The sequence below is a fragment of the Cherax quadricarinatus genome, chromosome 61 (genome assembly GCF_038502225.1).
Source record: "Cherax quadricarinatus isolate ZL_2023a chromosome 61, ASM3850222v1, whole genome shotgun sequence".
In the NCBI taxonomy this organism is placed as follows: Eukaryota; Metazoa; Arthropoda; class Malacostraca; order Decapoda; family Parastacidae; genus Cherax; species Cherax quadricarinatus.
The window spans coordinates 21,083,420-21,111,407 of NC_091352.1; the positions used below are offsets into that span (position 1 = coordinate 21,083,420).

Genomic DNA, 27,988 nt, shown 5'->3' on the forward strand with positions numbered 1-27,988 from the left:
ATAAGGCTAAAGAGGTCTTTGTGGCATTTATGGATTTGGAAAAGGCGTATGACAGGGTGGATAGGGGAGCAATGTGGCAGATGTTGCAGGTGTATGGTGTAGGAGGTAGGTTACTGAAAACAGTGAAGAGTTTTTACGAGGATAGTGAGGCTCAAGTTAGAGTATGTAGGAAAGAGGGAAATTATTTCCCAGTAAAAGTAGGCCTTAGACAAGGATGTGTGATGTCACCGTGGTTGTTTAATATATTTATAGATGGGGTTGTAAGAGAAGTAAATGCGAGGGTCTTGGCAAAAGGCGTGGAGTTAAAAGATAAAGAATCACACAAAGTGGGAGTTGTCACAGTTGCTCTTTGCTGATGACACTGTGCTCTTGGGAGATTCTGAAGAGAAGTTGCAGAGATTGGTGGATGAATTTGGTAGGGTGTGCAAAAGAAGAAAATTAAAAGTGAATACAGGAAAGAGTAAGGTTATGAGGATAACAAAAAGATTAGGTGATGAAAGATTGGATATCAGATTGGAGGGAGAGAGTATGGAGGAGGTGAATGTATTCAGATATTTGGGAGTGGACGTGTCAGCGGATGGGTCTATGAAAGATGAGGTGAATCATTGAATTGATGAGGGGAAAAGGGTGAGTGGTGCACTTAGGAGTCTGTGGAGACAAAGAACTTTGTCTTTGGAGGCAAAGAGGGGAATGTATGAGAGTATAGTTTTACCAACGCTCTTATATGGGTGTGAAGCATTGGTGATGAATGTTGCAGCGAGGAGAAGGCTGCAGGCAGTGGAGATGTCATGTCTGAGGGCAATTAGTGGTGAGAATATAATGCAGAGAATTCGTAGTTTGGAAGTTAGGAGGAGGTGCGGGATTACCAAAACTGTTGTCCAGAGGGCTGAGGTAGGGTTGTTGAGGTGGTTCGGACATGTAGAGAGAATGGAGCGAAACAGAGTGACTTCAAGAGTGTATCAGTCTGTAGTGGAAGGAAGGCGGGGTAGGGGTCGGCCTAGGAAAGGTTGGAGGGAGAGGGTAAAGGAGGTTTTGTGTGCGAGGGGCTTGGACTTCCAGCAAGCATGCGTGAGCGTGTTTGATAGGAGTGAATGGAGACAAATGGTTTTTAATACTTGACGTGCTGTTGGAGTGTGAGCAAAGGAACATTTATGAAGGGGTTCAGGGAAACCGGCAGGCCGGACTTGAGTCCTGGAGATGGGAAGTACAGTGCCTGCACTCTGAAGGAGGGGTGTTAATGTTGCAGTTTAAAAACTGTAGTGTAAAGCACCCTTCTGGCAAGACAGTGATGGAGTGAATGATGGTGAAAGTTTTTCTTTTTCGGGCCACCCTGCCTTGGTGGGAATCGGCCAGTGTGATAATAAAAAAAAATAAAATATAAGTTAATGGAGAAGTAATTCAGGAGAGATAGTTTGAGTGCTAATAGAAAAGTGGTATCATAACCTGTTGGATTAATAACGGAAGAAATGGATGAAATAAAAGGATGGGCTGATTGCAAGTTCGTGGATTGCAAGATGGCATTTCTCTATCTCAGAAGAAACTGGGCCATAAACATTACAGAGTCCGTCATGGAAAGGAGACAAACAGTGACTGTACGGGAAGAGATGTCGAAATGGGGAAGAGAATCAAGCGGGGTACTTCAAGGACTGGCATTGTGACCAGTCCCATTTCTGGTATGTGACTGAGCTACCGGAAGAGGTTGATGATGTTGATGTTAAACTCATGAGAAACAAAAATTGATTAGGACAAGGAAAGGCTACGAACAGATCTGGACAAACTGCAAGACTGATCACATAAATGGTTGCTTGAATACAATCTCATGCATATGGAAAGTTATGAAGGTGAGAATGGAACAAGAAGATCGTACGCTGAGCATAGACTCGAGGGATAGAGGATGTAGACCTCACTCAAGGACGAAGGCCAGAGGAAAGTTCAGTGCCAAACATATCACAAGAGGCACATAACAACTGAATAACCTGTGCAGGTAATCTAAGAGTAGCCTTCAGGAATCCCAACAAAGATTCATTCAATACCAGAACCGAATTCACGTATGACAGGCATGCAATGAACAAATTACAGAATTAAGGAAAATGAGCTACGAGGAGAGGTTAAGGAACCTCAATCAGTCGAGAGCTTTAGATGACAGAAGAACCTGGGGAGACATGATGGTAACATACAAAATAATCCACGGAATTGATAAAGTAGACTGGGATAGAGTAAGAGGATTGAAACAGTACACATGGAAGTCAAAGACACGGATGAATCATAGGAATATCAGGAAATATTTCTTCAGTCTAAGGGCGGTTAGGAAGTGGAATAACATGAGCAAAAACGTAGTGAAGATATGATAGAGACCACGAGGCTAGGAGGAAGCAAATCTGGCACACGATAAGTTAAGAGGCAGGGCCAGGAGTAGAGATTCGACTCCTGCAACCAGTATAGGCCAGTACATATAGGTGAGGTGTGTACATGTAACGCGATCCGCATTTTTCAGTTCCCTGTTTCTTCACATATATTCATTCTGTTGGCCATTTTTCTGTGTTTGTTTAATAATTTCCTGTATCATCTAACTCTTGTTTCTTTTCTTTACACGAAAACCATCGTCAGCATCGTCGCTTTTCTTCCCTGTTTCTTCCTGTATCAACATTGTTTACGAAAGTAATCAATGAAATATCATGCAAACAAAATAACATGCATTGCAGAACGATGTTTTTCTTAGAACAACGTCTCGTTCTGTGAAGAGTTTCGTCACGTCATCACCAGAGTAGCTTGTTTGTCTCGTTATTAGCGGACGGAGAATCGAGTCTTCATACTAGTTTATTGCTTCCTCTGATTGTAAAAATTGCAGTAAAAATCTTGTTTTGCAAGCTATTCCTTTTCTCGGGGATAATTTCATGCAAATCTGGAACTTGGCGAGTTCTGAGGATCGGGAAGAGAGAAGCAGATGCCATGTTTACCCTCTGGGTTCAACACGGAGGAGGGAAGGAGCACTTAAAAATGGCTAAATAGGATGAGGCCCCGCGTTGGATTATGATAATGACTGAATCAGGTTAGAGCGCCTGGGAAGTGGGTACACACAGAAGGGTGGAGATTTTTTTTTTTTTTTTTTGAGGGAGGAATTGTTGGAGAAGTTCGTGTGGAAGGGAAGGTTAACAAGCATTGTTCGAGTCATTGTTGGAGATGTTTCTGTGGAAGAGTCGTGTTTGTGCGTTGTAGAAGAGATTTATGGGGGTCACTGATGGAGAGTCTAGAGGAAAAGTAGATTTTAGGAAACGCCAGTTTATAGAGTGGCTATGATCTCTCACGTGTAAGGTTAGGTAAGAAACCATACCACGGGCGGGGTTAGAACCCGCGATCAGTGTGTCTCAAAACTCTCTAATAGCGGGTTCTAACCCCGCCCGTCGTGTGGTTTATTTGCATTCGTGTCAACGATTTCGTGGGTCAGGTTAGGTAAGATTTGTCAGGAAACAGGACAAGTGTTTGAGGACGCAGGTGTTAGTCATATGATGACCCGCCTCTGAAGCTTTAGGTCATCTGTCCGAGGCCTTCCACTGGCTTACCATTCCACCCCCATTAAAAATTATAGTTACCATTATAACCATGTTTTTATTTCTCACGTAAAAAAATGCGTCGATGTCATCTTTCAGAAAAATAACGGCCAGTTTTACTAAAATAGTGGAGAGAGGAAGAGCAGTAGGAAATAGGGCAGACCAGATTACTACGACGTATGTTAGTTTGGTTAAAAGAAAGCTTGTTATCAAGACTTCGTTAACTGGAAATACAAGGAAGGCAAATCACCCGAGTTTTCACATGAGGAATGGATATAGGAGAGAAGAAAATCTTCAGGGATACCTAACTAGACGTGTACGGGATCGCTTCCCTATCTGGGAAAGATATCCCAGTATGCAGTAAACCCAGACTCCTTTAACTCACTCTTCATGACACCCATAGATTTCAACTAATATTAATGTACATATGTGCTTATGTGTGTGCGCGCGTGCATATGATTATGCAAGTACGTATGTGCATTTTTGCTTATATGTGTACGTGTTCATATATATATATATATATATATATATATATATATATATATATATATATATATATATATATATATATATATATATATATATATGTGTGTGTGTGTGTGTGTGTGTGTGTGTGTGTGTGTGTGTGCATGTAAACGCTTGTAAAGAAGCATGCATACACATGTGCGTGTGTTCATGTACATATTAATATGTCAGGGCTTTGACAAAAACCCCTTTATGGAAATTAAGAAAATTGAATAATTCTAATGTAAATAAGTAATATAAATAAAATATAAATCAAGTAAAAATGACAATTTTAATCAGAATAATGTTTATTCTTTAATCTAAAGTGTTAATGTAGTTAAGTGTTGACGAGGTGTTGTGAGGTGGTGGTGGAGAGCCAGGTGGGTTGAGACAGGTGGTGGTGGAGAGCCAAGTGGGTTGAGACAGGTGGTGGAGAGCCAGGTGGGTTGAGACAGGTGGTGGAGAGCCAGGTGGGTTGAGACAGGTGGAGAGCTAGGTGGGTTGAGACAGGTGGTGGCTGTTTCTGTCTCAGGTAAGGTGGTGGTGGAGAGCCAGGTGGGTTGAGACAGGTGGTGGAGAGCCAGGTGGGTTAGACAGGTGGTGGAGAGCCAGGTGGGTTGAGACAGGTGGTGGAGAGCCAGGTGGGTTGAGACAGGTGGTGGAGAGCCAGGTGGGTTGAGACAGGTGGTGGAGAGCCAGGTGGGTTGAGACAGGTGGTGGAGAGCCAGGTGGGTTGAGACAGGTGGAGAGCCAGGTGGGTTGAGACAGGTGGTGGCTGTTTCTGTCTCAGGTAAGGTAGTGGAGAAGAGCCAGGTGGGTTGAGACAGGTGGTGGTTGTTTCTGTCTCAGGTAAGGTAGTGGAGAAGAGCCAGGTGGGTTGAGACAGGTGGTGGTTGTTTCTGTCTCAGGTAAGGTAGTGGAGAAGAGCCAGGTGGGTTGAGACAGGTGGTGGTTGTTTCTGTCTCAGGTAAGGTGGTGGTGGAGAGCCAGGTGGGTTGAGACAGGTGGTGGTTGTTTCTGTCTCAGGTAAGGTGGTGGTGGAGAGCCAGGTGGGTTGTGACAGGTGGTGGCTGTTTCTGTCTCAGGTAAGGTGGTGGTGGAGAGCCAGGTGGGTTGAGACAGGTGGTGGCTGTTTCTGTCTCAGGTAAGGTAGTGGTGGAGAGCCAGGTGGGTTGAGACAGGTGGTGGCTGTTTCTGTCTCAGGTAAGGTGGTGGTGGAGAGCCAGGTGGGTTGAGACAGGTGGGGGTTGTTTCTGTCTCAGGTGGGGTCTCGGTGGAGAGCAAGGTGGATTGAGACAGGTGGGGGTTGTTTCTGTCTCAGGTGGGGTCTCGGTGGAGAGCCAGGTGGGTTGAGACAGGTGGGGGTTGTTTCTGTCTCAGGTAGGGTCTCGGTGGAGAGCAAGGTGGATTGAGACAGGTGGGGGTTATTTCTGTCTCAGGTAAGGTGGTGGTGGAGAGCCAGGTGGGTTGAGACAGATGAGGGTTGTCTCAGGTAGGATCTCGGTGGAGAGCAAGGTGGATTGAGACAGGTGGGGGTTGTTTCTGTCTCAGGTGGGGTCTCGGTGGAGAGCCAGGTGGGTTGAGACAGGTGGTGGCTGTTTCTGTCTCAGGTAAGGTGGTGGTGGAGAGCTCAGGTAAGGAGGTACCGCGTGCTGACGGTGGCTAGTTAAGTGTCAGTAATTGATGGTTAGTGGCTGATGTTGGTGCCTAAGTTATCAACTCTGTCAGCACGTTTGTGGATATCCTATACACAGGGTAAAATTATATTCTCTAATCACAGCAACCTGCTATATGGAGACGGGTGTGAATTATTATTATTATGGGGAAGCGCTAAACTCGTAGGATTAAACAACGCCTTTTGGGGAGGGGGTGGAAGGTATTCAGGCTGAATTCAAGGAACTGGAGCACAGATCCAATTCCCTAGATCAGGAACCCATCACCAGCGACACAGAATCTCCCTTGAGGGGACAGATGTGTGAAGGTACCTCCAGTACTAGGTACCAAAGGTGTCTAGTACTGACTGAACGGACAATTGAATCAGGACCTGAGGAATTAAAAATAGAAAGATCAAAATACGTACAGGAGAAGTGACAACGGCTGAAGGCTTAGTTTAATATCGTTATTATGCACCCCATACCCATCCTGTGGGCGGTAGTCAAAAGATTACAGAGGTACATAATGGGTCCAGGGACTGGACCCCAGAGTTATGATAGCTGAACTTGTTACAAAGATAATGAACTCCAGGTAGATCTGGTCACAATCATGGCAGGTTACAAAGGTAATGAACTCCAGGTAGATCTGGTCACAATCATGGCAGGTTACAAAGGTAATGAACTCCAGGTAGATCTGGTCACAATCATGGCAGGTTACAAAGGTAATGAACTCCAGGTAGATCTGGTCACAATCATGGCAGGTTACAAAGGTAATGAACTCCAGGTAGATCTGGTCACAATCATGGCAGGTTACAAAGGTAATGAACTCCAGGAAAATCTGGTCACAGTTACAAAGGTAATGAACCATCTACACTCCTATACCTGGTTACAGTCACATAGGTCACAACGAAGGTAGAATATTAACTATATCACCCGTATGTATGGTTATTACAATCACATATTAACAACACAAAAATGTAGTCTTACCAGAGCAGGTGGGAATCCGTATCGAAGTGAATTTCAGCCGACTCCCAGCTTACCTAGTAAGCTATCCAGCTGCTATCCAGCTGCCACCTAGCTGCTATCCAGCTGCTATCCAGGTGGGATGGTAAGTGGAAAACTTCCCTTCTGGTAAACTCCCATTACAGCCACACTACCCAAATATTTATTCAAAAATGTCCATCACCTGGACCTTATCCCTTACATAATACATATGCGTATGAATACAGTATGTATATGTATACGTGTTCATATACATGCTTGTGTATTTATGTATATATGTATGATAAAACGTGAGTAAAGCTGGACCAATTTAGACTCTGAAATAGTGGTTAACTGTGCTATCCCAGAAAGGTATCCCTGTATCCCACTAGCCTAGCCTACTCTACTTATATTAATACCAAAGGAATAACACCAGTCATACATTTTCAATGCAGGACTTTATAAAAATGTGTGTGTGTGTGTGTGTGTGTGTGTGTGTGTGTGTGTGTGTGTGTGTGTGTGTGTGTGTGTGTGTGTGTGTGTGTGTGTGTGTGTGTACACTCACCTATATGTGGTTGTAGAGGTCTATTTACAGCTCCTGGCCCCGCCTGTGTGTATATATATGTGCCTATGCGTGTTTGCGTGTATATGTGCATATGTATGTGTGTACGTATTGCGTGCATATGCGCGTGCGTGCGTATATGTGATCGTGGATATGTATTTGTGAATACGTATAGGTGCTTATATGTACACTCGTGCATATGTATGCATCAGCATATGTATACATGTACATATGTATATGTGAGCATATGTGCATGTTTTTGTGTGCCTGTGTACGCGTATGCATATGTATGTGCGAACGTACGTATGTACTTTAAGAAAGCTTGCGTATTAATGCCTGCGTATATTAATACGTTCACACGGATACGTCTAAGTATATACATAATACAATATGTGTGCATGTGTATACCCGTGAATGTACTCGAGTGCACATGTATATATGTGTGACACTCGGGGATACATGGCGTTGTGAGAAAAAGTATATTTTCAGTATTATTTAGAGCGTTTTTCCAGAGGCATCGGAGGTTCCAGCGCTTATGTGACAGAAAAGTGTTGATTGTTCCAGCTTAATATTTAATATACTCTACGTTTAAAATTTTATATATTATATATATATATATATATATATATATATATATATATATATATATATATATATATATATATATGTAGGAAAGAGGGAAATTATTTCCCAGTAAAAGTAGGCCTTAGACAAGGATGTGTGATGTCACCGTGGTTGTTTAATATATTTATAGATGGGGTTGTAAGAGAAGTAAATGCGAGGGTCTTGACAAGAGGCGTGGAGTTAAAAGATAAAGAATCACACGAAGTGGGAGTTGTCACAGCTGCTCTTTGCTGATGACACTGTGCTCTTGGGAGATTCTGAAGAGAAGTTGCAGAGATTGGTGGATGAATTTGGTAGGGTGTGCAAAAGAAGAAAATTAAAGGTGAATACAGGAAAGAGTAAGGTTATGAGGATAACAAAAAGATTAGGTGATGAAAGATTGAATATCAGATTGGAGGGAGAGAGTATGGAGGAGGTGAATGTATTCAGATATTTGGGAGTGGACGTGTCAGCGGATGGGTCTATGAAAGATGAAGTGAATCATAGAATTGATGAGGGAAAAAAGAGTGAGTGGTGCACTTAGGAGTCTGTGGAGACAAAGAACTTTGTCCTTGGAGGCAAAGAGGGGAATGTATGAGAGTATAGTTTACCAACGCTCTTATATGGGTGTGAAGCATGGGTGATGAATGTTGCAGCGAGGAGAAGGCTGGAGGCAGTGGAGATGTCATGTCTGAGGGCAATGTGTGGTGTGAATATAATGCAGAGAATTCGTAGTTTGGAAGTTAGGAGGAGGTGCGGGATTACCAAAACTGTTGTCCAGAGGGCTGAGGAAGGGTTGTTGAGGTGGTTCGGACATGTAGAGAGAATGGAGCGAAACAGAATAACTTCAAGAGTGTATCCGTCTGTAGTGGAAGGAAGGCGGGGTAGGGGTCGGCCTAGGAAAGGTTGGAGAGAGGGGGTAAAGGAGGTTTTGTGTGCGAGGGGCTTGGACTTCCAGCAGGTATGCATGAGCGTGTTTGATAGGAGTGAATGGAGACAAATGGTTTTTAATACTTGACGTGCTGTTGGAGTGTGAGCAAAGTAACATTTATGAAGGGGTTCAGGGAAACCGGCAGGCCGGACTTGAGTCCTGGAGATGGGAAGTACAGTGCCTGTACTCTGAAGGAGGGGTGTTAATGTTGCAGTTTAAAAACTGTAGTGTAAAGCACCCTTCTGGCAAGACAGTGATGGAGTGAATGATGGTGAAAGTTTTTCTTTTTCGGGCCACCCTGCCTTGGTGGGAATCGGCCAGTGTGATAATAAAAAAAAATAATAAATATATATATATATATATATATAATTATATATATATAATTATATATATATATATATATATATATATATATATATATATATATATATATATATATATATATATATATATATATATATATATATAAAATGTGCCGAATAGATAAAACTGGTCAATTAGTAATTTTATCTTTTATGCTTAAAGATATATTTTTAAATGAGTTTTTGCTAATTGACCACACACCCACGCACACACGCAGCTGAGTCACGGGGCCAGGAGCTGAGTCTCGACCCCTGCAACCACATTTGGGTGAGTACACACACCCTACACACACCCACAGCTGAGTCTCGGTTCCAGGAGCTGAATCTCGACCCCTGCAACCACAATTGGGTGAGTACACACATTTTTGTATTTTGCCCTATTAAATTTTTATGATTACCCCGCACTATTCCTTTCGCGTGCACTGATGGAGAGGAGGCTGGGCTTATGAGATACGAGTTACTTTTCTCAGGTCCCGCAGCAACCAAAATGAATATAGTTACCATTTTTGTTAAAGTTTTGCACATAACTTACTTTCCCTCACAAGGATTGTTTGCCATCCTAATAACTCCGAAGCTAACTTGTGACACTGAGTTTGACGCTGTGCTTCTAGACTCTCGTAACGACGCGAACAATATGCTCAGTGGATGAGCCAGATATTTATATATTAAAAAATCATAGAAAAATAAATTAATTCGCATTTTTTACGGATTCCATTAGCCATAAGAAAGTACCCTAAAGGAAAATGTCTGTGTCTAGCATTAAGAATAATATTAAGAGGGAAGTAAATAGTGAAACTAAATGTTATAGGAAAGGATTTAGATGCCTGAATATATCTATTAGTCATTATTATAACATTAATGTAGATAATTTCGTTTATTCTCCATGGGGAAGTGGAACAGAATTCTTCCTCCGTACGCCATGCGTGTTGTAAGAGGCAACTAAAATGCCGGGAGCAAGGGGCTAGTAACCTCTTCTCCTGTATATATTACTAAATGTAAAAGGAGAAACTTTCGTTTTTCCTTTTGGGCCACCCCGCCTCGGTGGGATACGGCCGGTGTGTTGAAAGAAAGAATTTCGTTTATGGACAACTTACAATGTAAATAGAGTGACTGGTGTTGTAGTGGCCAGACTTTGGCTTGGTAACAAGTACTTCTGGCAGCCTGGCAGACACACTGACGTTGACCAAACTAAATACAAAATATGTACTCTGCCCTACTTAATTGTCCATTCACTGAGGACTGTAGAAATAAACAGTGAAATAGCCTATGTTATATGTAAAAGTATTTTTTTTAATGTGAATAAGATACCAGATATATCCTAGAACTCTCGTGTATCAACATGCTCTTGCGCTACCATCCACAGGATTAAAATGGGGTGCACAGTAAACTAGCCGCCTCGGGGGTAAAATCTTATTCCACACCTCTTCTTTCCTTCCATTACGCCCCTTATTTCATTTCTTTATACCCCTCCTTCCTTTCCTTTACACCCATCCTTCTCTCTTTCCTTCTAGCCTATACTTTCTTTCCATTCTTTCATCTCTCCTTCCTTCCACCTGCTTCACTTCCCCTTCCCACCTCTCCCTCATAAACAGTAAATCGGGTCTGGACAACCCTATCACCTTTCCCATCCTTCTTCCATTGCAGATATTGGTGCGTCGGTGGGCGAGAATGATCACCAGGAGGGCGGCTCCATGCCCGGTTCAGCTGCCACGGTCCTCACTTCCACGGACGCACAAATTTACGGACACGAGGAACCGTACTTTGACCTAGAGGAGTCTGCCAACGTGACTGCCCTGCTGGGAAAGACAGCTGTCTTGAACTGTAGAGTCAAGAACATCGGAAGTAAGACGGTGAGTTGGACCCCTTCAATGTTGACTACTTATTTCTCTAACTCTCTCTCTCTCTCTCTCTCTCTCTCTCTCTCTCTACAGGATTCTACAAGGTTAGGTTTATTTACAAGTTAAAAGCTGTTACTTACATCAGCTCATTAAAAGCCTATTTATTGTTATGAGATATACATTTAAGAGACAGGATGACGCTGGAGCCATCTGTGGACCAGCGATTTCATATGGTCAACTGACTTCGTTGATGTCGTCATGCTGTACGAACATGTTCCAAACGCGAGTCATATTTGGAATAAATGTTCTCAGATAAAGGGATATCCTCTCTTTCTTACTCTCTCTCTGTCGTTACAGTTAATGAGGTGTACCTTGATACTGGTGAAGGGCTCTTGTATCCCAAGAATAGGAGTAATTTTCCTTTTTCTCGTAACAAACCTAATTACTTTTCTCTGGTGCTGTATAAATAATAATAATAATAATAATATTATTATTAATAATAATATAAAAATAAATGAAATTTATAATATTCATAATAAAAATAAAAATAATAATCACGATAAAAATAAAAATAATGATAATCTTTTCCCAAGGACAACAGAACTCTACCTTACGGACTCATGTTATTCTATCTCCGGCTGTTTCTCAAAGAATTTTAACCATGTCTAATTGTATCATGTGCTCTTATATTTGTCCTCAGGCCCCTTCTAAACTGTCCGTACGTACACATGTCCGCTACCCGTTGCGGCTCGCTCTAAGTATGTCCTTCGCTCCTTCCACCTTCGCTAACATGCTGGAAGTCTCGTGAAGCATCAGTGTCAAGTGAATGCAAATTGAGTTTGGTTCATTTTTATCACTTAACACTAAAAGCATTCGGGAGTAAGAATGGAAGTTTCTGCTTGCATTGTCATTTTTTAAGGAGGCAGGGGGACTCGAACAGGGTTGGTTCCGTGGGCTGTTCCCCCTTCGCGCTCTATAACCCGCCTCTGGCACGTCGGTTGCTAGGTTGGAACACACACTCACACCCTCACACACACACACACACACACACACACACACACACACACACACACACACACACACACACACACAGAGGCAGGGCCAGAAGCTGTGAATCGACCCCTGTAACCACAACCAGGTGAGTACACACACACACACACACACACACACACACAGAGGCAGGGCCAGGAGCTGTGAACCGACCCCTGTAACCACAACCAGATGAGTACACACACACACCCTGGTTGCTAAGCAAGCTTTTATTGGGACGACTTTAATATCTCTGTGGAGCTCTATTAATTTCTCTTCATGTGTTGACTGACTAAAGCTCTACAGTGTTAATCTCTGCTTGGACCTTTATTAATTTCTCTTGATGTGCTGACTAAATAAAGCTCTACCAGGAGAGAAAAACTGCCAATTAAAGCTTACTCTGCAACCTGTCTTGCCTTCAGTATTGTCGACGGTACGCCATTTGCTGTATCCAACATGTCGTTACCCAGACACGGTCCGCCGATGGACCGGTATTCAGGACCTTCACTCCCACCTCCAAATTCTCCAATCTGAAATCCGCCCTCAGATTTTCCTTGCCCCCGACGCACTCCCGGGAGGATGAAGAGGAGCAACTTTGCTCAAATCGGGTCCATTCAATCTGTCTGGGGTTCGAATCTTTGTGTAAAATACGGTCAGGCATTTCTAGGTCTCTCTGGCTTTTTCTCATCTTCTACCCTTGTTATATTTTCATACTCCCTTTCCTTTTTCATTATATTTCTTGGTGTTTCCTTCATACTTGCAACCCCGACTCCAAAATTTCTCACCTACCGGTACTGTCTCAGCAAACCTCTCCATTTTAAGTTATCTGGGTTTGGTTAGGTTAGGTGTGGTTAATTTAGATTCTCATTTATTAATAAAAAATAATCTGTCAAAATTAAACGCCAATAACAGAAATATCATTGAGTTGCGATTAAAATTTTTGTAGTTCGGACGAACAACGGCAACCCATGGAAGGCGCCGTACAGTAAACAGATAATCACTGTTGACGACGGGTTTAACAGTCAACAGTCCAACTGTTTTAGCCCAAGCAAAACACTCATTATGATTATGATTTAATAAATAACAATTATTTTTTTTCATCTCACTACATCCTTTCCGGTCTCTTTATTTCCATTTTCGTTGTTTCTTTCGAACTCCTTTTCTGTCTCTGTCTCTCACTGTCTGTATGTCTCTGTCTCTCTCGGCTCTCTTTCGTTCTTTCTTAATGTGTCTGTCTCTTGCTATATATCTGTCACTATCTGCATCTTTCTCGTTATTTGTCTCTCGATATATGTCTTTAGTTATAAATTTCACTTGTCTTTCGTTGTGTGTTTGTGGTTCACTGTCTTTTGTTGTGTGTTTGTGGTTCACTCTCTCTTGTTGTGTGTTTGTGGTTCACTCTCTCGTTATGTATTTGTGGTATATTGTCTCTCGTTGTATGTTTGTGGTTCACTGTCTCTCGTTACGTATCTTTGGTTCACTGTCTCTTGTTGTGTGTTTGTGGTTCATTGTCTCTCGTTACGTGTCTTTGGTTCACTATCTCTGTGTCTGAGTTTAATTGTCTTTCGCTATGTGTCAATGTCAGACTCTCGCTAGGTATGTCTCTCTCTCTGTGTCTTCCTCTCGCTCTCTGTCTCTCGTTATGTATCTGCGGCTTACTGTCTGTCGCTGTTTGTCGCTGTCTCTCGCAATGTATGTGTGGCTTACTGTCTGTCGCTGTTTGTCGCTGTCTCTCGCAATGTATCTGCGGCTTACTGTCTGTCGCTGTTTGTCGCTGTCTCTCGCAATGTATGTGTGGCTTACTGTCTCTCGATGTCTCTCACTGTCTGTCTGTGGCTCTCCATCTATCGCTGTCTTTCGCCGTGTCTGTGCTTTTACGCCTTTCGCTGTGTCTGTACCTCTCCGTCTCTCGCTATCAGTCTCTCGTTATCCGTCTCTTGTTATCTATCTCGCTGTGTGTTTGCCACTCCGTTTCTTGCTATTTCTTGTTATCTCTCGCTATCTATCTCTTGCCATCTGTCTCTCGCTTGCCTTGACCGTTGTTGGGAATTTACATTCGTTAAAAGATCGAGGCAAAAATACCTTTCCTAAATTCTGGTACCACAACTGCCGAGAAATTTACTGCATGGGATTTTTCACTAAATTCTTGTTCTCGGAATTAATGTATTGTATTTTACTTGTAGCAAAATCTCATAAATTTTGCCCACGAATATTAAATTACAGAGGCGGAAATTTCTAGCAGCAGGATGTAGCCAAATTAATTACTGGAAAGAGGAATTTAACGAGATTTTTTTACCGAATAATTCTTTGTACTGAACCCCAGCGACAGCATTTCATAGAGGGAATTTTGTAAATGCTTGACACCACGTTCATCAGTACTAGGCCTCCACGCTTATGAATAGCAGGTATTCATCACTAATAGACCAACACTATTACTACTAGACCAACACTATCTATCACTACTAGACCAACACTATTACTACTAAACCAACACTATCACTACTAGACCAACACTGTGTATCACTACTAGACCAACATTGTCTATCACTACTAGACCAACACTGTGTCTATCACTACTAGACCAACACTGTGTCTATCACTACTAGACCAACACTGTGTCTATCACTACTAGACCAACACAGTATCACTACTAGACCAACAGTATCTATCACTACTAGACCAACACAGTATCTATCACTACTAGACCAACACTGTCGATCACTACTAGCCCACGACTCTCCCAATATGTAAAGGAAATAAATTCACACGAGAAACGATATAGATCCAACTGGAAAGTAATCACGTTTTTTCTTTTTTTGGAGAAATACCAGTTGATTAGTTGTCCCTGATGGCAGCCTTCAAGTTGCCTGAATTGTTTCTGTCCTCTTTGCTTGTGTACTTAATCCGACTCTTCGTTTTAATTTTGTTCATAAATCAAGAACACCTCATGCTATCTCTGCTCCAAAACATCAAATGATCCCAATGATCAAAGCTGTTGTACACTTTCCATTCCCTAGTTCCTGGAATGGCTTGGAGAACTTGGAATATTCTCGGTACCGTGGCTTCAGACGTTCGAAAAAAGGTGCGCCACCTAATTGGACAACGACGGAGAGTGAAATTCAAGTGTTTAGGTAAACATTTGCCCATTTTTTTTGTAAACGAGTGTGAATTTTTTATTCCCGTTAAATGGCTTTAAATATATTTCAGTTTACATCTGACTGGCTTTCAATGTTCAATGTCCGATGTATCTTATGGCCAGGATAGTACCCGCTAGGCTTTGTTGATGCGCAGGCAAATTTGTCAGTTTAGAAAAGTAGTTAAAAACAGACTTGGAATCGGTAGGATCCGCGTCATAAATTGCAAATGACTAATTATCATCTTCAAGGTTTTTACCATTTTGTTATACCAATCAGTTTTACAGGGTAAGAGCTGTTTTCCTGCCTCAGCTAATATCATAGCCTAGATCTGTCTAAGTTATATTACCACCCCCCCCAGGATGCCACCCACTACAGTCTGCTAACACCCAGGTACCTACTTGCTGCTAGATGAACAGGAGCAGAAGGTTGAGGGATACATGACCAACTTTTTCACCCATGCCGGGGATCGAACCATGGACACTTTTTTACATTTAAGAATTAATGAATGCTTCTTCTAATTGGCTTCAAATTATTAATGTTAATGATTTCTGGAAATTTGAAATTTTACTGAAATCACTAAAATCTGGAGAATACCATTACCGATCGGTGTCAAACTTTCACCGCTACTTATCTGTATTTAGAGAACCTTTGGTTCTATAAATACCATCACCAACATCATCATCACTACCACCACTACCGCCGCCACCACAACTGTACCACCACCATTACTACCGTCGCCACCACCACCACCACCATCATCACGACCACCGTCATCACCACCACCTTCATCACCACCACCGCTTCAAGCATCACCCATACCCTCCACTACCACCACCACCTACCACCACCACCACCATCCCCCCAACACCACCATCACCAACACCACCAACACCATCGCCACCACCATCACCACCATCAGCATCGCTACCACCACCACCATCCCCCAACACCACCACCACCACTACCATCACCACAACCACCATCACCATCGCTACCACCACCACTATCACCACTACCATCACTACCACCGCCACCACCACCACTACCACCATCACCATCACCACCACCATCGCTACCACCACCGCCACCACCACTACTACCATCACCACCGCCATCACCACCACCATCACCATCGCTACCACCACCACGAACACCACCACCATCCCCCCAACACCACCACCCCCATCCCTCAACACCACCATCACTACCACCACCACCACGACCATCATAAGTACCAGCTCTGAGCAACACATTTTTTGAGTTACACTATCATCAACACCTCTTTTGAATCCCAGGTAATGGCTGTTATAACTTTGCCTAGAGGACACTTCTCAGGCTGTGTTGAGAGCGTGGAGCTTTCTGGCATGATGCACGGTGTTGTTGCTCCCTGCCTGCCAGGGAACAACCCAAGCTACATCTTACCAGGACACAATTATACCGTGGATTTAATGGGCACTATGCCCGGAGTCTACCAGAAAGTTCTTAGTCCCATAATTATCAGGTTGGTCCTTACTGAGAAGAGTAATCTGATAAAGATAATTTGGTTTAGTTGAATTACTTTCCATATTCTTATATATATATATTCTTATATATATATATATATATATATATATATATATATATATATATATATATATATATATATATACTACTGTTATAAAACTGCAACATTAACACCCCTCCTTCAGATTACAGACATTGTACTTCCCATCTCCAGGACTCAAGTCCGGCCAACCGCTTTCCCTGAATCCTTTCATAAATGTTAATAAAGATTAATATAAAAGTTAAAGATTTTCTACCAAAAATACCTTAAGAAACTTACCTAACATTATTATAACAAGCACAATTTAATTTAGCCTAATCCAACTAAATATATTTTATACAAGCTTACAATAATTTAATAATAAACACAGTGAAATACATTTTTTCGTTAGGTTCAGGATCATTTTCGCCAAATTACTGCATAAACAAATTTTCGCTTGCCCTATTCGGCAAGAAGTGCGCTGCTATATAAGCCTATATATATATATATATATATATATATATATATATATATATATATATATATATATATATAATAATTATATATATATATATATATTATTGTGACCACGAACGAGTAGTATTGATCAATAACAACACTGCACTAGCCAAGGATTCGAACCCATGCTGCGTTGGCCTGCCTCATGGTGGGCGAAAACACCCAGAGCATACGATAAACAGTCCACCATGGACATTTAATAAAGAGCACTCAGGGCACACGACAGAGCCCCCAGGGCACATGACAGAGCCCCCAGGGCACACGAGAGAGCCCACAGGGCACACGACAGAGCCCACAGGGCACACGACAGAGCCCACAGGGCATGCGACAGAGCCCACAGGGCACACGACAGAGCCCCCAGGGCACACAAAAGACCTCCCAGGGCACATGACAGAGCCCACAGGGCATACGACAGAGCCAACAGGGCACACGACAGAGCCCACAGGGCATACGACAAAGCCCACAGGGCATACGACAGAGCCCGCAGGACACACGACAGAGCCCCCAGGGTATACGACTAAACCCCCCAGGGCACACGACAGGACTTAGTTACCAAGTTTGTAATTATGATAGTTCTGTTAAGTGCACCTACGTTGCAGGACAATGATAAATAATCGTAAACAAAAAAAAATAAAATGTTTGAAGATAAAGATGTCAAAGAAAAATATTGAAGTCAAGAAATAATTCTCTGAATATGTTTCATAAGATTCTTATCGAAATTTTCTGAGTAACTTCTGTCGCACTTGTTACCTCTGTCACACTTGTTACCTCTGTCGCACTTGTTACCTCTGTCATACTTGTTACCTCTGTTACACTTGTTACCTCTGTCACACTTGTTACCTCTGTCGCACTTGTTACCTCTGTCACACTTGTTACCTCTGTCACACTTGTTACCTCTGTCGCACTTGTTACCTCTGTCATACTTGTTACCTCTGTTACACTTGTTACCTCTGTCACACTTGTTACCTCTGTTACACTTGTTACCTCTGTCACACTTGTTACCTCTGTCACACTTGTTACCTCTGTCACACTTGTTACCTCTGTCGCACTTGTTACCTCTGTCGCACTTGTTACCTCTGTCGCACTTGTTACCTCTGTCGCACTTGTTACCTCTGTCGCACTTGTTACCTCTGTCGCACTTGTTACCTCTGTCACACTTGTTACCTCTGTCACACTTGTTACTGTTACACTTGTTACCTCTGTCGCAATTGTTACTACTGTCACACTTGTTTCTGTCACACTTGTTACTACTGTCACTTGTTACTGTCACACCTGTTACTGTCACACTTGTTACTGTCACACTTGTTTGTCACACTTGTTACTGTCACAGTTGTTACTGTCACACTTATTACTACTGTCACACTTATACATACACTTATTAGTTGTGGTTAACTTTACGTTGATCTTTTACCAACCCATAAACCAAGGGAGCAGCATACTGCAATGCGCTGGTTGCTGGATAAGGCTCACGTTGTCAACCAAATAGGATCATTGCAGGATTGACTGTTACATTGGCCCTTCATGCTGTCTGTCTGTTTATAGATAGCTGCAGTCAGATTATGGACCTGACAAAGTTTATCCCAAAGACTTCTTACATCGGGCGAGTGAACCTAAATCCTGTTAATGCTGGTCCAGTACTTTTTTTAGAAGGACTAGTGGCCCTCTTATGGTATGACCATAACCAAGTAACTCTTGCATTTTCCCTAATTGCCTGCTTATTGTAGACCGCATATGCTCTCAACATAAGTGGTGGAGAATCTCAAGAGCGCCTTGGTTTTCGGATAGTAAATGGAAAAGTTACATCAGTTGGCATATGCTTCCTAAACTTGACCAGAACTTCAAGAATATCTGTTTTGAAGCTTGAGCGCTAGTCGTATTGAATCTTCCAAGGCACCCCTTTCATAAAAAATATCACCATAGCTCTTATTATGGATCTCACAGTGATCCACCGTAAGAGTACTGCTTCAGGGTATCTACTAGAACAATACATAATGCTCAACAAAATCTCGTTAACGTGTCCAAGGCATGGATGAGTCCACACACTCAACAGTCAACCTAGAGAGAGGCTCACCAAACGTCGGTATACGATGCAATAATACAATCATTCAGCGCTGTACTGTGGTGCAGGTTTAATGGGACATCCAGATTTGCCTCTAACCTGAAAAATGATACTCGTCATGGCATAGGCAGCGACAAGTATTCAGTGGTGGCGTTGTCTTGATTTTTTCCCTTGAACTAGCGTTGTTGTAGGGGTTTTGCCTGAGGGAACCGGAGCTGATCTCCACACTGCTGGATCAAACTTAAATACTTCACTTTCTCTAAGTGCTGTTTGAATTCTACGGCTTCAGCATATCTCCTTGATTTTAATTATAAAATATTCATTGAATTGAGACTCACGGTTTGAGGAATAGAACCCACAGTGTGAGGAACTGAACCCACAGTGTGCGAAACATAGACCCCACTGTGTAACAGAGATGCGCAGAGTTTGAAACAGAAACCCACAGTGTGAAACAGAGACCTGCAGTATGTGAAGCAGAGACCTACAATGTAACAGTGACCCAAAACTTTTGTAACAGAAACCCCGTCGTGTGTGAAACAGAAATCCATAGAGTATTTAATAGACACCAGCTGTGTAACAGGCCCCACAGTGTGTGGAACAGATGCCCACATTGTGTTAAACAAATGCCTGTGGTGTGAGGAGCAGACACCCCATACTATGTGAGACAGAGACCCACACTATGTGGTACAGAGACCCAGTGTGTGGAACAGATATCCACAATGTGGGGAACAGAGACCCCGAAGACCAAACGTATGTGGGTGAGAAAGCCACAGTATGTGCAACATAGTCGACAGTCTGTGACAGACTCAGTGTCTGGTTACCTGAGGTCTGTCATTCCCAGCAACAGTCTGGGATCAAAACAATACACACAATTCCTGCCAATTTCTTACCCTTGAATATCCCATAGTTTAGATGTTACTCTGAACAATGTCAATTTTGATGGGATTTAATTAAATCACTATCACTCCTGGAATAAATGAAACTTTACATAAACCACAATTTAATCTAATGTGTAAGGTAGAGTATTTACAATAAATAAATATTACATGGATTATTTCAAATATAACTATGTATAAGGCAGAGAAATGCGTATCTCCAATACTGCGACAGAGTACCCAAGTCATACAATATGAGAGTGCCAAGGCATACAATATGAGTGCCCAGGGCATGCAATATGAGAGTGCCAAGGGCATACAGTATGAGTGTGCCCAGGGCATGCAATAGTTTATTCGAGACAAACGATAAACAGAGTGGCCGGGGCATATGATAAAGAGAATGCCCAGTGAAATCAGTTTAGAGGCTACATGTGGCATACGATATAATGTAGTTAAAGTACATCTAAAACTTTGTGTATGTGAAAGAAGTAAGGCCCATGAAATTTTAGTTATGCCTGCACCTTCATGTAAAGCAGTATCAACTGCTTCTAAGATGGCAGGTTACGTCTAAATTCAACTATCACAACAACAGAAGAGGAGCACCAAGAAACTGCTGTATTCACAACAGTTCACAAGAAAAACAATAATTCTTAAGATATTTATGGAGATCATCTCTTCTCTACGCAAGTATAATATAATCCAACCACTAGATTGGCTGAGAGAGATAGGGAAAGGGTGGGAAGGGGTTGCCGCTACAGTGTATATGATATATACACACACACACACCAAAAAATTAATTTTCGGTTAGAGCCCTCTGGGTCTATAACAAAATATGCTGGATTAAAGTTAAGAAATGGAAACACGATTTAATATTTTACTTTTATTAACACATTGGCCGTTTCCCACCAAGGCAAGGTGAACCGAAAAAGAAGAAACACTTTCGTCATTCACTCTATCAATGTCCAGCCAGAGGCGGACTGACACTACGGTTATAAAAATTGCAACATATCAACAACCCTCCTTCATAGTGCAGGCACTGTACTTCCCACCTCCAGGATTCAAGTCCAGCTAACTGGTTTCGATGAATCCCTTCATAAACTTTACTTTGCTCACATTCCAACAGCACGTCAGGTCATAAAAACTGCTAGTCTGCACTCGCTCTTAACATGCTCACCCACGCTTGCTGGAAGTCCAAGCCCCTCGTGCACAAAACGTCCTTTATTCTCCCCCTTCAACCTTTCATAGGACGACCTCTACCCCGCCTTCCTTCTAACAACATTTATATGCCTTCTAAGTCAATTTATTTTATTTAATTCTCTGTAATATCCGAACCACCTTAACCCTTCCTCTGAACTATAGATAATACTTATAGACAACCTGCATCTTCTAATCTCCAAGCTATGCATTATATTCACACCACACATTGCCCTCAGACACGACATCTCCACTGCCTCCAGCTTTCTCCTTGTTGCAACATTTACCACCCATGTTTCACACCTATGTAATTGCGTTGGTGCTCCTATCATATCCTCTTTCCGTTCTTTGTCTCCACAGACTTTTCAGTGCTCCACTCATCTATTTTCCCTCATCAGTTGTATGATTCACCTCGTCTTTCATAGACCCATCTGCTGACAAGTCTACTCCCAAATATCTGAATACATTCACTTCCTCCATACTCTCTCCCTACAATCTCACATCCAATCTTTCATGACCTATTTTTTTTTGTCATTCTCGTCACCTTGCTGATTCCTACATTCACTTTTAATTTCCTTTTTTTACATATCCATCCAAATTAGTTCACAAACCTTTGTAACTTCTCTTCAGAATCTCCCGATAGACACAGTGTTATCAGCAAAGAGCAACTCTGACAACTCCCACTTTGTGTCAGATTCTTTAGCTTTTAACCCCACACCTCTTGCCAACACCCGAGCATTCACTTCTCATACAGCCCTATCTATATATTGAACAACCATGATGACATCTCGCATCTCTGTCTAAGGCCTACTTTACTGGGAAATAATTTCCCTCTCTCCTATATACTCTAACCTGAGCCTCACTATCCTTGTAACAACTCTTTGCCGCATTCAGTAACCTACCACCTATTCCATTCATTTGCAACATCTGCCACATTGCTTCCCTATCCACTCTGTCATATGCCTTTACCAAATAAATAAATGCAATGAAAACCTCTTTAATTTTATCTAAATACTGTTCACTTATATGCTTCACTGTAAACACTTGTCTACACGCCCCCTCCCTTCCTAAAGCCTCCTTTTTCATCTACGATCCTGCTCTCCGTCTTACTTTTAAATCTTTCAATAATAACTCTTCCATACACTCTAAGAGGCTTGCTCAACAGGCTTATTCCTGTATAATCTTTCCAATCTTTTTTGTCCCCTTTGCCTTTATACAAAGGAATTTTCTACCAATCCCTATGTACCTTCTCCTCTTCCATACATTTATTAAATTAAAGCACCAACCTTTCCAAAACTATATCCCCTCCTGCTTCTATCATTCCTGTCTTTATTTCATCATTCCCAGCTGTTTTTCCCTCTTTAATTCTTCCCACTGCCTCACGCACCTCCCATACACTCACAAGTGGCTCTCAATCACTCCTACAAGATGTTATGCCTCCCTGCCCAGTGCAAGAAATTACAGCTTCCTCATTGTCATCAGCATTTAATAGTTCCTGAAAATGTTCTTTCCATCTTCCGGATACTTCCAACTCTACATCTAATAATTCTCCTTTCCTATTTTTAACTGTAAAATTCATTCGTTCCCTAGGCTTTAACTTATTAATTTGGCTCCAAAACTTTTTATTATTCTCAGCAAAACTTGTTGATAGTATCTCTCACTCACTCTGTTATATGCTCTTCATTCCTTCATCACTCTCCATATACATGTATTCCTCCCTCCTTGTATCACCTCTACATTATAAAAACCTCTCATAGGATAACTTCTCTCTTACTACTCTCTTTACCTCATCATTCCACTAATGTCTTCTTTCCTCCTGTACCCTTTTTCCTGTAACTACACACTTCTGCTGAACACGATCACTACCTTCTTAAATCTACTCCATACCTCTTAAATATCATTGCCTATATTCTTACTTGCCCATCTTTATATCAGTAGTTGTTTATGTCTTACCCTTACTGTCTCAATCTATAGTTTATAAACCTTCAGGAGGGGGGCTAATGTTTTTAAGAGTAATGAAAAAGGAAAATTGAAAAATTATGGAAAAAAAAATGTTTTCTTACCGGGAAAATAGTGCAAAATTCTGGGCAACATGTTGATGTAATGAGCTTGTTTCTATCATATTTCTAAGTATGTTTTCCAAAAATGTAATTTTTTCCTTGCTTTCATCAAAAAGACAACATAAGAAAGAAGGACCACTGAACAGGCCTACTGACCCGATGGCAATTTGCTTTTTTTTCCTCCAAAAATTGCGATTTTTATGATTTTTTCATTCTAAATACACTACACTGCAACTTTTCCGAGGACTCCATTCAAATGCAGGGAATGATGATAATAGCTCAGTCACCTGTGTGTTGTCAACATGTGTTGAGGTGTGTAATATAGTGAAATGTGGCGTGCCATGTCCGTAGAGTGTTACAGAAAACGTAATATATGTATAACTCAGGCATAAGTTACTGATATTATTTTTCCATTTTTTCGAAAAGTATTTATAGGAGTGTCATGTTTTTTGCACACGTTATTGAGTAATGATGATTCTACTAACATGTAAAGGGGATTTGCCATATTTTTTTACCGCTTTGTTTTCACTGATTTTTTTCCCCAAAAAAATTCCTTAAAAAAATGATGAACTTCAACATTTTTTATTACGCAATCTATTGACATTTTCGCCCTTATCTTTCATCTGATGACAACTAGATCATTGTACATCTTACCAATTTTCTAGAAAAGGGAGAGTTTTATGTCCTATTGAATAGGGTACTATTTATTCTTTTCCTATCTTTTAAGGCAAAAAGTCATTATAGAGAGTGTATAGGCTTCAAATGCTGCTTAATTCATTGTAAAATTTTAATTGAAATTGGACAAAAAAATAAAAAAAAATTTATTTCGCTAGCACCTTCCTTCAAATCTCTGTTATTTGCTGATGCATCTCCTTGTGTAAAAGAATTTAATTTTAAACGTCCTAGGAACGACATCAGAACAGTAATGGTAAACCAGTCACCTGCGAGTAACTTAACTTTTTATATTTCAAAACACTGCTTACTTCAATTATACATTGGACAAGAAATAATGTTCGACACAGTAGCATAGGTACGAATATCAATTTATTCATAAGTCATATTATGTGCAGCAGCAGAACACAAGCAATATTACTATACTTAGTAACATAAACATAAGCACGAGTAAATTTAATTCAGTGATAAGCAAAATATGTACATAAGCGTAGCATATATTATTACAATACATCTGAGCACTGAATTATATAAGAGTTAATGTTTAAGAAGTTTACTAAAAATGCTTCAAACCGTTCTAAATTGTCGAAATATGCAATACAATAACACTTAAGCTTACTTTTCTTAATTTAATGTTTCATTAATTTTTAAAAAATAATTTAAAAAACTAGAAAAAATATTTTACTGTATAATTGTTGGGGGGTTATGAAGAATATCTAAGTCCACTGAGGTGGGTAACTATAATTAATCATATAAAATACTATATTCATACTTGTGGCTACACAAGACAGTTATACAAAAGGAAGTTATATTTAAACGGTGACCCTTGTGGGTCTAGCACTTAGTTATGATTATAATAATATGTTTAACCACTGCAAATTATTTCCCGTAATTACGGATAACTGCGGCTAAAAGAGGAATTCTCAGGATGCCCAATAACAGTAAATAATAAGTAATTTGGGGCCTTAAGCAGACACCCTTGATAACACCCCACTCGCCTCTGTGGCTGGATAGCTACTGACTTGGAAAACCAAGCACACACACTTTTCTACATCAGAGTTCTTGGTCAGTCAATTCAAACTCGGTGAAATATGAGCCAGGAGTCCGGGTCGGGAAACACTTGTCCTGTTTCCTGACGAACCTTACTAAATCTAACCTAGCCAATTGCAATTGCTTTAGTCTCCCCCACTATTAAGTTTCAGACGAGGCTGTAATTTTATCTCAGTTGCCATGCAACCTCCCTGCCACATTTATACTAAAAAAAATATGAAGATAATTTCATGATGAAAATTATGATATAATGTGTTTATTGAAATATAGGAGATGGGATAGATATACAGCATTTTATTCTTGGCTACTTACGTACAGGTTTCCTATGTTAAAAGCTACCGGAATGAAATATACATATATAAATTACAAAGTATGGATATGTACAAATAAATATAAACAAATAAATGGCGTAAAATTATTCTTATATAGGCTTATAACACGACCAGGCTTAGCAAAATTTTCTGAATTCTGATTAATTAGACACTTTTGCAATATTTAGATATTTTTATTCTGTAAACGTTTCGCCAGCCAGTGGTTTCTTCAGTCCAATACAGAGAAGAACGATGGAAGCTGAGAAGTGTGAGCTAATCAGTCCCTTAGTCTGGAGTTTCCTGTATTAGACTGAAGAAGCCACAGGCTGGAGAAATGTTTCCTGAACGAAGATACTGAAATATTACAACCTGTCGATTTTCTAAACATTTATACCAATATATAAATTCTGACTACGACAGTGACTAGATAACCATCAACGCGATGGAGAGAAACCAAGCTGCTTCTGTAGTGTTATTACACGCTAGCTCTTAACATCCGTCACTGTTTTCGTAGTGTTATTACACGCTAGCTCTTAACATCCGTCACTGCTTTCGTAGTGTTATTACACGCTAGCTCTTAACATCCGTCACTGCTTTCGTAGTGTTATTACACGCTAGCTCTTAACATCCGTCACTGCTTCCGTAGTGTTATTACACGCTAGCTCTTAACATCCGTCACTGTTTTCGTAGTGTTATTACACGCTAGCTCTTAACATCCGTCACTGCTTCCGTAGTGTTATTACACGCTAGCTCTTAACATCCGTCACTGCTTTCGTAGTGTTATTACACGCTAGCTCTTAACATCCGTCACTGCTTCCGTAGTGTTATTACACGCTATCTCTTAACATCCCTCACTGCTTCCGTAGTGTTATTACACGCTAGCTCTTAACATCCCTCACTGCTTCCGTAGTGTTATTACACGCTAGCTCTTAACATCCGTCACTGCTTCCGTAGAGTTTAACCTAAGTGACAGCAGAAATTCACAGGCCGTAAGACTACTTTAATTTCAGAATGCTTCACAACCAAGCTGCAGTCTATCAAAGGGGTTTCCAACTCTGTGGTAGACTTCAGCTTGTACCCCTTGGGCATTGTGTCATGTTCCCATGTACCTTTAAAATTTAGGAATCAAAAATTTACAAAATTATACGATATTTATATTATTTTCTTTGAAATCTGTATGTGTAGAGATTATATACTATTGATAACATCGATAACTTGAACTTAGTGTATTTATAAAATATATATATATCTGTCCCATATAAATCTGTTATATACAGTAATCATGACTAATAAGTAAAAGTACACGAAACTTGTTAGAATAATATACTAAAACTAAATACGAATACTAATGAGATGAATGAACCTGTTTTCTCGGCAACAAGTTCAATAATACGAGGGGAAACTTTAGCAACTGCACGACGAATATATTCAGTTGCTTTGAGATTTGATCTGTCTTGACTTAATCCCCAGCAACACTTAAAATGCTAACTCACAAAGCCATGTTGATGGGAATAACAGCAGTGCTTGAATACCAGCTTCAGCAACCCGTTTAGCGTCTCACACTAAAAATCACATAAATTCTTTCCAGAATATTCATCAAGTGCAGAATCATCAAGTCGGAGTTCTTCCAGCTCCTCATGAATAGCTTTCTCAGCCAACAACACCTGAGCATTTGCGGTGTAAGGATTCCGAAGATACACTCATTCATCTTCACTAATGTATCTGAGTGTGTGTGTGTGTGTGTGTGTGTGTGTGTGTGTGTGTGTGTGTGTGTGTGTGTGTGTGTGTGTGTGCTTACCTACTTGTACACACCTACTTGTGGTTTAAGGGGTCTAGTCATGGCTCCTGGCCCCGCTTCTTCACTGGTCGCTACTGGGTCCTCTCTCTCTCCCCTGCTCCATGAGCTTTATCAAGCCTCGTCTATGTCACTTGCCAGACTATGCCACTTGTGACTAAAGAATACTTCCTAACATCCCTTTGGCTCATCTGAGTCTTCAACTTCCAAATGTGATCCCTTGTTTCTGTGTTCAATCTATGGAACACACTATTTCTGTCCACTTTGTCAATTCCTCACAGTATTTTGTAAGTCGTTATCATGCCTTCCCTAACCCTCCTGTCCTCTAGTGTCATCAGGCCAATTTCTCTTAATCTTTCTTCGTAGGACATTCCCCTTAGCACTGAAACTAGCCTTGTTGCAAACCGTTGTACTTTCTCTAATTTGTTAACCTGCTTGACCAGGTGTGGGTTCCAATTTGGCGCTGCATACTCCAGTATGGGCCTAACGTACACGGTGTATAGAGTCTTAAACGATTCCCTACTGAGATATTGGAACTATTCTCAGGTTTGCCAGGCTCCCATATATTGCACCAGTTATCTGGTTGATGTGTGCCTCAGAAGATATGCTTGGTGTTACACCCACCCAAAGATCCTTTTCTCCGAGTAAGGATTGCAGTCTTTGGCCACCTAGCCTATACTTTGTCTGCGGTCTTCTTTGCCTTTCCCCGAACTTCATGACCGTATTTGGTTGGGTTAAATTCGAGGAATCAGTTGCTGGACCAAGCTTCCAGCCTGTCCACGTT

At 41.2% G+C, this 27,988-nt stretch overlaps 1 protein-coding gene across 1 annotated transcript in view; it reads left to right on the plus strand.

Moving 5' to 3' along the window:
• LOC128699483 (neuronal growth regulator 1-like) overlaps positions 1-27,988 on the plus strand; it is an 824,012-nt gene that overhangs the window by 449,167 nt on the left and 346,857 nt on the right. Inside the window, exon 3 of the mRNA XM_070098276.1 lies at positions 10,788-10,993. Within this exon, the coding sequence (XP_069954377.1) occupies positions 10,788-10,993 (206 nt within the window). The remainder of the gene's footprint in view (positions 1-10,787; positions 10,994-27,988) is intronic.